At 37.2% G+C, this 14049-nt stretch overlaps 1 protein-coding gene across 1 annotated transcript in view; it reads right to left on the bottom strand.

Annotated features, from left to right (window-relative positions):
- The window catches only part of Cubn (cubilin), a 259007-nt gene that overhangs the window by 191150 nt on the left and 53808 nt on the right, over positions 1-14049 (bottom strand). The window contains exons 18-22 of the mRNA XM_004859974.4: positions 8847-8991; positions 8458-8636; positions 6549-6714; positions 6012-6228; positions 2268-2398 (exon numbers count right to left, since the gene is read on the bottom strand). Coding sequence (XP_004860031.1) covers positions 2268-2398; positions 6012-6228; positions 6549-6714; positions 8458-8636; positions 8847-8991 — 838 coding nt within the window. The remainder of the gene's footprint in view (positions 1-2267; positions 2399-6011; positions 6229-6548; positions 6715-8457; positions 8637-8846; positions 8992-14049) is intronic.

A 14049-nucleotide genomic window follows, 5' to 3' on the forward strand; every position in this document is an offset into this window, starting at 1 on the left:
GGGTCTTCTATATAAAGGAATAAGGATAGTCTGACTGCTTCCTTTTTCTATACCTATCTGTTTTATTTCTTTTCCTTGCCTGATTGCTCTGCCTAAAATTTGAATAATATATTGAACAGGAGTGGTAAGAATAGATCTTGTCTTGCTCCTGATTGAAATTTACCTTTAAGATCCTCTTTGCCAGATTATTTTGATTGCTTTTGGTTGTTTCTGCATTAAACATGCCCTAACAAGTTAGTGTGATATTAATAGAGTTGTTGCACTCATTACAGAGCTATGTCTTCTTACTTTGCATATTATCACAAAGACTTCGAGGAGGATATTTTAAGGATGCCTTGCCTGAATTATGTTATCTAAGATATAGCTAGTCCATTCATGCGGCAAATGAAAATTATGTTTATACATGATTAGAACCAGAAGACATTTCAAAAATCATCAAATCCAATCTTTTAATGACACAGATGAGAAAACTGCAGCCCAGAGAGTTCAAGCGACTTACTTTAAGTCTAATATTCACTGTGGTTTGAGGCCAAATATATGAGACAGATAAAACTACAGAAGTATGGAAAGTTGTGTGCATAGTATAATTTTTTTGAGCAACCAGTTTTGGTTTCTGGATATTAACCACCTGAACGAAGTCCAGTGAATATGTCAATCACACAACATAAACTACTGTGAATCCTAAGAGTTTCATTTCCTCTGTGCTTGGCCTGGATACTAAACTGTCAGCTAAAGATTTCCACCAGAGATAAAAGTGTATGATTCTCTTGTATTCAGGATTCTGGAGAAATCTAGTCATGGTTCCAAAACATAGAACATGGGTTACTGCAGAGAATAGCAATTTTTTGTGGAATGCAGAGTAGTAACCAGACCCTTTGAAGGAGAGATAAAAGAGAAATTGGGTAGGGCTCCTGAATAGGGAATTTTAAATTTATTATGGGAAGTAGGGTTTTCGAAGATGGAGATCTGGAGTCGGATGGATATAAGTCTGTTTCAGAAGGAGCACATCCAGGAGCAGGGGAGCTCCCAGTCTTTTCTGAAAGGAGCTCAATGGATTGCCCTGTGAGTCTGTCAATCCAGAGGCTGTGGGATGCTGGGCAAGCATCAGATGCCTGGTATGGGTCTGCACTGAGCGACACTTTTGTCCCTAAAATGTCTCTCTAACTGCAAAAGGAAAGTCCAGGCTCACTGAAAAGGAGCACAGCTCAGGTCCGAACAGGAACCTAATGAAACAGGACAGCCTCATAAATCCCACAGGCTCCTGGGCTGAGGCAGCTCTGGTTCACATGTTATCGCAAAGACTGCCTGCAAAGCTATTTCCTGCATTGCATTTACAAGGAGCAAAGTAATGAGGAGAATTAAAATACAACAAAAGGAACACAGGCTGAAAAGGTCGATTTCATTAGGTCCAATTTAGAAATGTATATTTTGACACAGAGGCTTGCCTTTCCTGCCGTAGATTTCGAGGCTGTATTTTTATGTCTTCTCTCATTTCTTATAATAAGTACTCAGTCTCACAGGGAACTTTTTATTGTGATGCAATTTTAACCTTGTAGGAAAGTTGCAAGAATGAATTCCCGAACTCTTTTTACCCAGATGCACTGTATACTTATATTGTGCTTCCATTGCTTCACCATGCTCTCTCTCTGTCCGTCTCAACCTCTCTCTCTCTCTCTCTCTCTCTCTCTCTCTCTCTCATTCTCTCATACCAGGGATCGAACTCGGGTCCTTGTGCTTGTGAGGCAGGCAGTGGCCACTGAGCTAAATCCCTGGCCCCACCATGCTCTCTCTTGCGCTTGCTCTCTCTCTTATTGTCTGAATCTCTTCAGAACAGTTTATAGACACTTACTCTTAAAACCTTCAGTGTATTATTCCTGTGCAATTTTTTTTGACAAGCTACCCAGGCTGGCCTTCGACTCTCCATCTTCCTGCCTCAGCTTCCTGAGTAGTTAGGATTACAGGTATGTGCCACCATATCCAGCCACTGTATAATTTATAATAACAAAGATATTCCCTTCTAAAACCACAAAATTTAATGTTGAGAAAATGAGAAAGAAAACTAATATTGATACAATACAATAAAAATCATGCTTAAGGATTAATCTATTTTTAATATGGAAAATATTGTACTCACCACACTTAATGTTAAATATAGCTTCCACTGTGTGCCACAGTTTTGGGGATAAAGTATGTGCATTGTGTTTTAGAAATCAGTGCTGTTTTATAGTGGAATAAATGAGACCAAGTAAACAAGCCTGTTTTGTTACCTTTTGTTGCATCAATTGCTGTATAGTTCATTGAAAAGCCTTCATAAGCGAGGTCAGAATCAGCCACAAATGTCAGCGTTATTGAGTTGGTGCTGCTGGTAAGAGAGGGCGGAATGGATTTTCCACAGTATCTGTACCAAAACAAGAAAGAACAGATACATGGGTTTTCAAACTTTTAGTATATTTGAAATGAAGTAACAGAAATTTAGACACGTAAATATGGTAATGGGTTTTGTTATCTACCTCCCATCAATCTTAAAAAATATATATAATTAAGGCAAAAAATATTTACAAACGTACTCAACAAGATCATCCTGCTCATGATGACCTTGCTGAAATGGTTTTGTCTGTGTCTGCCTCTGGGACTTCACATGCATGAGGACTGTAACTATAAGCTACATTACGCTGCCAGATAGCATATTAATAAACTTGTTCACAGAAATGTAACAAACATAAGCAGCAAAGAGAAACTTTGCCATATCTTACACTCATAAAAGCCAGGAGTGATGGTGCACACCTATAACCTCAGCACTGTGGGAGGCTGGGGCAGGAGGGTTGCAAACTCAAGTCCAGCCTGAGTAATTTAGTGATTTAGAGAGACCATGTCTCAAATATTTTTTTTAAAGGCTGAAGATAAAATACAGTGCAAAGGCCCTGAGTTCAATCTGCAATATACCACAAAAAATTTTTAAAACAAATACACTTACAGAACAAAGGGTCAGCTCTATTACTTAAAGGGATTGTGACCATGGGCAGATTATGCAATCTCAGTGCCTCATTTTGTCCATCTCTAAAATGGAGAGGTTGATAATACCTCTGTCATAGAGTTGTTCTGGAAAAGTGGATCACCTAAAATGCTGTATGTCAAACACTTAGAACAGTCCTTGGAAATGTAATTCCTGTATAGGTGAAATTTATTGTCTTTAAACAGAAGTCCTATGGCAACTGAGAGCCTGATTACTGAGCCATATCACATTTTAGCTTCACAAAAGTAATTTGCTCAGAAATTTTACTGTATGAATGACAAAAATAAGGATGTAATAGAAAACATTATGGTATGAGATTCTACCTACAGAAAAACCTTTTATGAAGGAAAGAAGAGAAAAAAAGTCAAAATAAACTTGATAAAATTAAGCAAATGGAATGACAGAGAAAAGTAATATGGAAATCAAAATAAGAAGAAATGCTGAATATGAGAAATGGGTGCCTTAACTGTTGCTGGAGAAAAAGAAAGAAAATTTTGTGTAGAGCCCCATTTGGGGCTGAAGAAAAGATCTGACAGCTTAATCAAAATACAGGCAGATGAACTAAACAAATTCTTGCATGTCTATAGCTGTGTCTACTACATAGAGCAAGATCATTACGGTTTATGATATTCAATAAAAATTATGTATTTTGCAGGGGTTACATACCTCTCCAAGAGCCTGGGGATGTAGCTCAGTGGTGGTGTGCCTGCCTGGCAAGCACAAGGTCCTGAGTTTAATCCCCAGCACGGGAAAACAAAACAACAAAAGACAACACAACACAGCACAACACATACCTCTCCAAGAAAAAATTTTTAAATGGAAGATTAAGATAAGTGAGAAGAAAAAGATGAAGAGGGAGAGTAAAACCAGGAGAAAAAATTAATTTAAGAAAATAATAAAAATCTTTAAAAAGTTAATAAAAGACTATAAAATTGTAAAAAATTAAAAAGCAGTCAGGACAATTATGTTTCCAACAAAGATATAATAGTAGGGTCTAGATTTAACTTTGTATCTGAAAAAACTAAAATCCTGGACAAAATATATTTTTAAAAATGACTTTCATGACATTGGACATGGAGTAATGAAGGACACCAGACCTTCAGGGAGAGGAAACAAATGAGTCCCAGAGTAACACTAGCATTAAGTAACTTAACTGCAATCCAGGACAAAGCCCAAGAATATTCATCGGAATATCATTATGTCTAGTGCCAAAAACATAAAATTGAAAATGCCTAATATCCTATCAATATTGCCAAGCATACAAAGAAATAAGAAGTGTAATTCCTAGCAACAGGGAAAATGAATCAGTGAAAACCCAGTAAGAAATCATTCATGATTGAATCAGTAGATCAGGACATGAAAATATTTATCACTTTCCTATAGATTTAAAAATTTAGAGGAAAAATTAATGTATATAGATATGGAATATCTATTCACATGCTGCCTGATGCTGGGGAAACTGAATATATATATGCGAAAGAATGAAATTAGACCCTTATCTCTCACTGTGCAAAAGAATCAACTGAAAATTGGTAAAGACTTAAATAGAAAACCTGAAACCGAAACTACTAGAAGATCTGGGCAAGGATTTTTGTGGATAAGACCTCAAAAGCACAGGCAACAAAACCAAAAATAGACAAATGGGATTATCTAAACCCATATGTCTTCTGCATAGCAAATGAAACAGTCGAGAGAGTGGAGAGACAACGTATGGGGCTGGGCACAAGATTTGCAAATTACACGCGTGACAATCAGTTTGTAGCCAAGATCTATAAAGAATTCAGACAACTCAACAACAAAAAAAGCAAGTAATCTGATTTTTTAAAAATGGGCAAAAGACCTGAATAGACATGAAAAGAAGAAATGGCCAACAATCATATGAAAAACGAGTCAATGTCACTTATCATCAACAACACATAAATCACAACCACAAGGAGACTTTGCTTCAGACCTGTTAAAATGGCTATTATAAAAACAAGGTAAGTGTTGCTGCGGATGTGAAGAGAGAACCCACGTACGCTGCCAATGGGAAGATAAATTACCACAACCATTATGAAAAACGATATAGAGGTTCCTCAAAAATTAAACACAGAACTATCATAAGATCCAGCAATCCCCAAACTGAGTATATATGTGAAGGACATGAAATCATCATGCTGGAGAGATATCTACCCTGTCATGCTCACTGAAACATTATATACAATAGCCAGGATATGGTTAAAGAAAATGTGGCATAAATATATACTATTCAGCCATGAGACTGAAGTCCTGTCATTTGCATCAATGTGGAAAAATTTGGAGGACATTGTATTAAATGAAATAAGCTAGAATATAAAACGCAGATGTAATATGTAGAATGTAAACATAAGATTAATATCACGTAAGTAGACAATATAATAGGTCAGTACTCAGCAGAGGTCAGAGTGTTTGTGGGAGAAGTAAAGATAAGCAGACTTTGATTAAAGGACACATAATTTCAGTTGGAGCTGGGCATGGTGGCAACACCTGTCATGCCAGCACTTAGAAGGCTGAGGCAGGAGGATTGCCATAAGTTTGAGGCCAGCCTGGGCTACCTAGTGAGTTCAAGCTCAGACTAAACTACACAATAAGACCTTATCTAAAAAACCCAAAAAAAATTCAGTTGGAAAAGAGAAATAAATCTCTAGAAGTCTGCAGTACAGTAAGATGACTCTACTTAATGATGGTATGTTATATCTTTGAAAACATGTAGAGTGGATGTTTTATGCTGTTACCTCTACACATACATAGTATGTGAGGTAATGCATTTGCTAATTAGCTAGACTGAACTATTCCACAATGCACATACACTTAAAAATATGATATGCAAGATAAATGTATATTGCCAATTTTTAAACAAAGAAGAGAAACTAGATAGGAAATAATGGTAAGAGTGGTTTTGTCCTTCTCTACAGAAAAGTCTATAAACAACCAATAAGCCACCAAATTCAGCATAAAAACCAAAACAAAATAACCTCACCTCCCAAGATAAGTCCTAGAGCCAGTATCATGAACTTCCACGTAGTCACTTGTGCAATTGTAATGAAACTCCAGGTGAAATTCATCAAACACCAACCGAATCAGCTGACCAGGCTGGACTAATATATTCCAGGTACAGTTAACGCCACTGGGGTAAATGCTTGGATGGCCAGGACTTTTAATGATTCCAGATGATGCAGTAAGAGTTTTTCCACATACTGTTGAAATAAAAATAATGATAATTATCAAATCAGGTAACCAACAAGCTACCTGGATTTCAAAATAAAGTATGTCAATTATTTCTCCTTAACCTCAAAAGGAAAAGTATCATTTTTTATCTGCCACTTAAGTATAACTTAGTTTTTCTTTTCCTAATAGGTACAAGATAACCATTGATATGTGGTGATTGAAATATACTCTTTGTCTTTAAGTGCTCCTTACATTTTTTCATGATGTAGATGAATTTTACATAATTTATTTCTATTGTTCACTTATTCTGCTATGAGCCTACATGAAGGAGAAAGAGATCATCTCTTACCTAAATCCTGGGTACTGAACACAGCCACAAAACCACGATTTTCCATAGAAGGACTCTTCACGAATGTGACATAAAGAACATTGTAAACAGATGTTATAACTGAAGGCATCTCTGTACCACAATACTTTACATTTTCAGGAGAACCCAAAACAGAACTGCTACCAATCTAAAGTAAAACAGATATATCAAGTTTATTTTGTTAGACATTTATCTTGGAAAGCTACTTTGAGAATAAATATGCCTGAAATATGTATATTAATAGAGTAAAAATCAACTTGAGAACACAATCACTTTGAGAATATTGTAGCTGCCTCATGAGAAAGAAATCCATGCCCATTACTAGTCATTTTCTATTCTCCTGAAATAAAAGCCACAGCCAACCAAGAATCTACTCTCTGTCCCTATACATTATCTATTCTGGTTATTTTAAACAAACAGAATCATACAACATGTGGTCTTTTGTGACTAGCTTCTTTCACGTAGTATGTTTTTAAGGTTCAGCCATGTTGAAGCATGTATCAATACATCATTCCTTCTTAATGCCATACAGTATTCCATTATATGGATATATTATATTTTACTTATTCATTCATCAGTCAATGGGCATTTGTTTCCATTTTTAAATCATGAATGATATTATGGTTTAGATGTAGAATGTAGAAATTGAGTGAAAATTCTCATGTGCTGAGCAAGGGCCTTTGGAAGGTGACAGGATCATGGCGACTCTCTGTTCATCACTGGATAATCCATAGCTGGGTGTGCTCTTTGGAGGTGAGGTGTGACCTGGAAGGACAGAGCTCCCTCCCTGGCACCCCCCTTGGCTCACTGCTTCCTGACATCCTGACTGTGGTGTGAGCTGCTTTCCTCTGCCATGCTCTCTCACTATGCCATTTCTGCTTTGAAGCCTGCCAATCATTGACTAAACCCACTGAAACTGTGAGCCAAAACAAACCTCTTCTTTACATTGCAAAGGTTGGGTATTGTGTCTCAGCAATGAGAGAGTAATTAAGACAAATAATTATTTTGTTTGCTAGTTGCATATTCCATCATGAATAATGAATTCTTTCAGTGTTGCTTATAGTCTGTGGAATATGTTTTACATTTCTTTATAAGGTATAGTCCTTTAAGCTTATTGTTTTGATGCTACTGTAAATTAAAGTTTCCTTGAACTTTCATTTTCAAATTATTCATTACTAGTATATTAAAAAAGAAGTGATTTTCATATTTTGATCTTATAACCTTCAACCTGCTGAATTTATTAGTTCAAATAGTTCTTTTAATGTGTGTGGATTCCTTGTGAAGTTCTACATATGAGCTCATGCAACCTGTGAATAAAGATAGTTTCATTTCTTTCTTTTCATTCAAGATGCATTTTATTTCTTGTCTTTATTTAATTACTGTAGCAAGAATTTCCAGTGCAATGTTGAACTGAAGTGATAGGAACAGAAATCTTTGTCTTTTTTACTGATCATTAGGGCAAATAATTCAGTATTTCATCATTAAATATTTTATATGTGGGAGTTTTTAAAATGCCCTTTTAAGTTAAGGAAATTACCCTTGTCTCTATTTTGTGAAGTGTTTTTATAATGAAAAAATGTTGGATTTTGTCAAATGTTTTTTCTGTATCTATTAAGGTGGTAATATTGTTTTTACTTTTATTTTATTGATACCATGTGTTATATTTTTGGGAAATTATAACAACTTAGACTTCCTGGAATGAACCCTACACGTTCATGGTATTCAATCCTACCTATATGCTGGTTTCAGTTAGCTAGGAGTTTAAGAATATTTTTGTCTATATTCATAAGATATATTGGGCTATACAAATGATTCTCTCTCACATAACATAACATAGTGTTTTTAGCAATATACATCCAAATATAAATACTGGAAGGTTTTTTACTCTTACCTCAACATAATCTGTGTCACAGTGGTTGGAACTTCCAATTTCAAAGCCAGTAAAGTTGAGAAGAACTACTTGGCCTTGAGGTTGGTGGATGGTCCACCTACAGGTTCTTTCTCCAGGATATACATTAGGATAAAATGGTGAATGAATGATTCCTTCTCCAGTTAATTCACCTCCACAAACTAAAACATAAAAATGTCCACAAATAAATAATTCTTGCTCTTAATTTATTGCAAAGTCTAATTCTGCCTAAGGAAATTACAGAATGTGATGTTTTATGGGAAGATATTCCTTACCCCTTAAGAATATAACATTATTAAATTATCTCAAAAAATCAAAATGCCACAATAAAGTAAATTAGACATTTAAAAAGTCAGCAGAAGTTTCCTTACCAACTTGATAAAAAGCTCTGAAGCTAGCCTTTTGAACAGAGGTGTCTATTTTAAACCTGATCCAGATGTTATTAGTAATGGATCTGATCGGAGAGACGGTTTCATTGCCACAGACTTTTCCAAGTAAAGTTTCATGATTTCGAACCTAAACAGAAAAATAAGACAGATCTGTAATTTTAATCAATAGAACTACACTGGTAATGAAAGATCATTTGGAGATGAGATAATGGCAGATTCAAAATGGACAATAATCTAGTTTGGGTAATATTTAGATTTTAAACCAGTCAGTGTATCATTGTTTACCATAATTCACTAGTGCTTAATATTGATAAAATCTAAAGCAAATTAAATCCCCCTCAAACAGCCATTTTAAAGACATCTTCCTAATAACTTCCACAATGTCAAAGAAGAAATAAACCTGCAATTTTGGACTGCTTTGCAAAGAGCAAAAGAAAAGAACACTGCATATCGGCATTCCCTACCGAGGTCCCGAGTCCCACAGAAGATGCCAAATCAGCCTGCTGCAGACAGGCAGGTCTGTGCACGCCCTACCGAGGTCCCGAGTGGCACAGAACAGGACGAATCAGCCCGCTGCAGACAGGCAGATCTGTGCACACCCTACTGAGGTCCTGAGTCACGTGAAAGACGCCCAATCACCCTGCTGCAGACAGGCAGCCACCTGGTTCCACATTACAAAGACGCAGAGGACACCAGACCACCAGACCAAGGTACTGAGTCTGGCTGCTCCCAGCCCAGAGGTAGGGGCATCTGAGCCACCGTCCCACTGCTCCTGGTCCAGAGGAAGGGGTTTCCCAGTCACTATCCCTCCCGCTGCTCCCAGCCCAGAGGAAAGGGCTTTTGAGCCACCTTCTGTCCCGCTGGTCCTGGCCCAGAGGAAGGGGCTTCCAGGCCAACATACCTCCCACTGCTCCCGGCCCAGAGGTAGGGGCTTCTGAACCACCATCCCACTGCTCCTGGTCCAGAGGAAGGGGCTTCCCAGCTATCATCCCTACCACTGCTCCCAGCACCTGTCCCACCTCTCCCAGCTCAGAGGAGGTACTCCGTGCAGGCGCCAACAGCTCACATACCCCCCAGTTGAAATGAGAAAACACGTAAATAAGTCTCAAAACCAGACTTCCAGATCACCTACAGCAACCCCAAAGGGAAATGAGATGGAACACTCTGATACTCAACCACCTGGACCCACTGAACTGGCAACAAAACGGGATCTGGAAAAAATGAAATCAGAAATAATTTCTCAGATAACAGGACAAATTGTGCCCATAGTGCAAGACATGATTAATAAATCTAGAGAAGAGCTCAGGAACATGATGGAATCCCAAAATAAGAAACAAATGGAATCCATAAAACAGATGCAAATAGATTTCTAGGACATGAAAAACTCCATTGAAAGTCTACACAGCAGAATGAGCCAATGTGAGGACAGAATTTCAGATATAGAAGATAAGATTGCAATTAGTGACCAGGAAAAGAAAAATTGCTTCAAAATTCTAAGGGAACATGAGAAATCAATCCAGCAGCTGCTAGACAATGCAAAGAACAATAACATGAGAGTGATTGGAGTCAATGAAGAAAGAGGAGAGAGTGCAGATGACATAAAAAATCTCTTCACAGAAATAATGGCAGAAAACTTCCCAAGCAGGGGAAAAGAGCTTGACATACAGATAAGTGAGGCATATAGGACTGCAAATAGCCTTGATCAAAAAAAAATCTACACATAGGCATATAATTGTTAAGATTCCAGAAACACAACAGAAGAACAAAGTTCTACAAGCAGTTAGAGAAAAGAAACAAATCACATACAAAGGAAAGCCCATCAGAATCACAGCAGACTTCTCAACACAAACCATCAAGGCAAGAAGAGCTTGCAGTGACATATTCCAAGCCCTAAAGGAAAACAGCCTCCAACCAAGATTGATGTACCCTGGAAAACTATCTTTCAAAATGGATGGAGAAATAAGATACTTTCATGACAAAGAGCACCTTAGGAACTTCGTGAATACCAAACCAGCACTCCAAAGAATTTTACACAATATCCTAGGAACAGACAATGAAGGAAGCAAAGCAAAATGAACCCATCTGGCACCACAAGAAATTAAATGTAAAGGGAGAGAACCCAACAAAAAGAAAAAGTCATGGCAATGACAAGTCAATATGTTTCAGTTATAACCATCAATGTTAATGGTCTCCATTCACCAATCAAAAGAAATAGACTGGCAGAATGGGTCAAGAAGCAAAATCCAATAATATGCTGCATACAACAAACACACTTAATTCAAAAGGAAACTCATAGACTGAAAGTTAAAGGGTGGAAAACAATACTCCATGCATGAAGAACCTGAAAAAAAGCAGGAGTAGCTATCCTCTTTGCAGATCAAGTAGATTTCAAACCAACACTGATTAAGAGAGACGAAGGAGGACACTACATCCTTGTAAAGGGAACAATCCAAGAGGAAGAGATGACAATCATAAATATCTATGCAACAAACACTAGTGCGCCCAACCATATAAAACAAATACTAACGGACATGAAAAGTCATATATGCACTAATACAATTGTAGTGGGGGACCTCAACACCCCACTGTCACAAACAGATAGATCAACTAGACAAAAAATAAGTAATGAAATACTAGAACTCAATCAAACTCTTGAACAAATGAACTTAACAGATGTTTACAGAGTCTTCCAGCTCACAAAATCAGAATACATATTCTTCTCAGCTGCACATGGGTCATTCTCAAAAATAGACCACATACTCACACATAGAACATGTTTAAGTAAGTGCAAAGGAATTGAAGATATCCCCTGTATATTATCAGACCATAGTGTGATGAAATTGGAGATCCATAGCAAAAGAAACTCAAAAAATTTCATAAACACGTGGAAATTGAACAACACACTTCTGAATAACCAGTGGGTCACAGAGGAAATTAAAGAAGAAATCAGACAGTTCCTTCAATTAAATGGCAACAACAATACAACATATCGGAATATATGGGACACAATGAAAGTAGTCTTACGAGGGAAATTCATAGCAGTGAATACGCATATTAGGAAAACACAACAAGCCCAATTAAACAACCTGATTCTGAACCTCAAGCTTCTAGAAAAAGAAGAGCAGGACAACCCCAAAGCTCATACAAGGGAGGAAATTATAAAGATCAGAGGAGAAATCAATGCACTGGAGACTAAGAGAACGATACAAAAGAAATCAATGAAGCCAAGAGTTGGTTCTTCGAAAGAATCAACAAAATTGACAAACCCTTAGCCAACCTTGTCAGATAAAGGAAAGAAAAGGCCCAAATCCATGCAATTAGGAATGAAAAGGGTGAAATTACAACAGATCCAGCAGAAATCCAGAGAATCATCAATACCTACTTCCAGAACCTATATGCCAATAAGATGGACAGCACAGAAGAAATGGACAGATTCCTAGACACATATGAATTACCAAAGTTGAACGAAGAAGACCTGAAAATTCTGAACTACCCAATAACAACGAATGAAATTCAAAATGTAATTAAAAACTTATCAATGAAGAAAAGCACAGGCCCTGATGGCTTCACTGCTGAATTCTACAAGACATTTAGAGAGGAGCTGCTGCCACTACTCTTTAAACTCTTCAATGAAATTGAAAGGGAAGCAATACTCCCAAATTCATTCCTGGAAGAAAGCATCACCTTGATCCCCAAAGCAGAGAAAGACCCAACTGAAAAAGAGAACTATAGGCCAATCTCACTAATGAACATAGATGCAAAAATCCTTAATAAGATAATGGCAAACAGAACGCAGAAGATCATCAAGAAGATCATACACCCTGATCAAGTGGGATTCATCCCAGGGATGCAGGGATGGTTCAATATACGAAAATCAATCAAAGTAATACACTATATCAATAGACCCAAGGACAAAAACCATATGATTATCTTCACAGATGCAGAAAGAGCATTTGACAAAATCCAACATGCATTTATGATAAAAACCCTACAAAAAATTGGAATAGATGGTCTCTACCTCAAACTGATGGAAGCCATCTATGAAAAACCAACAGCCAATGTCATAGTAAATGGTCAAAAACTGAAATCCTTCACACTAAAATCAGGAACAAGACAAGGATGTCCACTATCACCACTCTTATTCAATATAGTTCTGGAAACATTAGCCATGGCAATTAGACAAGAGAAAGAAATAAAAGGAATAAAGATAGGAAATGAAGAAGTCAAATTGTCATTATTTGCAGATGACATGAAATCAAATTGTCATTATTTGCAGACGACATGATACTCTATATAGAAGACCCCAAGAACTCCACCAAAAGTCTTCTAGACTTAATAACCCAATTCAGTCAAGTAGCTGGTTACAAGGTCAACACACAAAAATCAATAGCTTTCCTCTACATGAATGACAGACTCACTGAGAGAGAAATAGGGCAAATAATACCTTGCATAATAGCATCCAAAAACCTGAAACACCTAGGAATCAACCTAATGAAAGAAATCAAAGACCTCTTCTCTGAAAACTATGGCACTCTGAAAAGAGAAATTGAAGATGATATCAGAAAATGGAGAGACATCCCCTGCTCCTGGGTAGGAAGGATTAATATAGTGAAAATGGCTATACTTCCAAAACTGCTATATAGATTCAGTGCAATCCCAATTGAAATCCCATCAGCATACTTCACAGACCTTGAGAAAACAATCCAAAAATTCATTTGGAACAAGAAGAGACCCAGAATAGCAAAAGCAATTCTAGGTAACAGAGACATGGCAGGGGGTATCACAATCCCCAACCTGCAACTCTACTACAAAGCTACTGTGATAAAAACAGCATGGTACTGGCAAAGAAACAGACCTGAGGACCAGTGGAACAGATTAGAAGATGCAGACGCAACGCCAGACACATTCAGCCACCTCATCTTCTATAAAGGAGCCAAACACCCTCACTGGAGGGAAGATAGCCTCTTTAATAAATGATACTGGAAAAATTGGGCTTCAAGTTGCCAAAGTTTAAAACTAGACCTGTGTCTCTCACCATGCACTAAACTAAAATCAAAATGGATTAAAGATCTAAATATTAAAATAGAAACTCTGAACCAGTTGGAACAGAGGTTAGGTAGAACCCTTGAAGACATCGGTGTAGGAAAAGATTTTATGAACAAAACCTCAGTTGCCCATCAACTAG

This window comes from Heterocephalus glaber, unplaced genomic scaffold (assembly GCF_053883595.1).
Source record: "Heterocephalus glaber isolate CG9 unplaced genomic scaffold, H.glaber_assembly_v1.0 deba00000768, whole genome shotgun sequence".
In the NCBI taxonomy this organism is placed as follows: Eukaryota; Metazoa; Chordata; class Mammalia; order Rodentia; family Bathyergidae; genus Heterocephalus; species Heterocephalus glaber.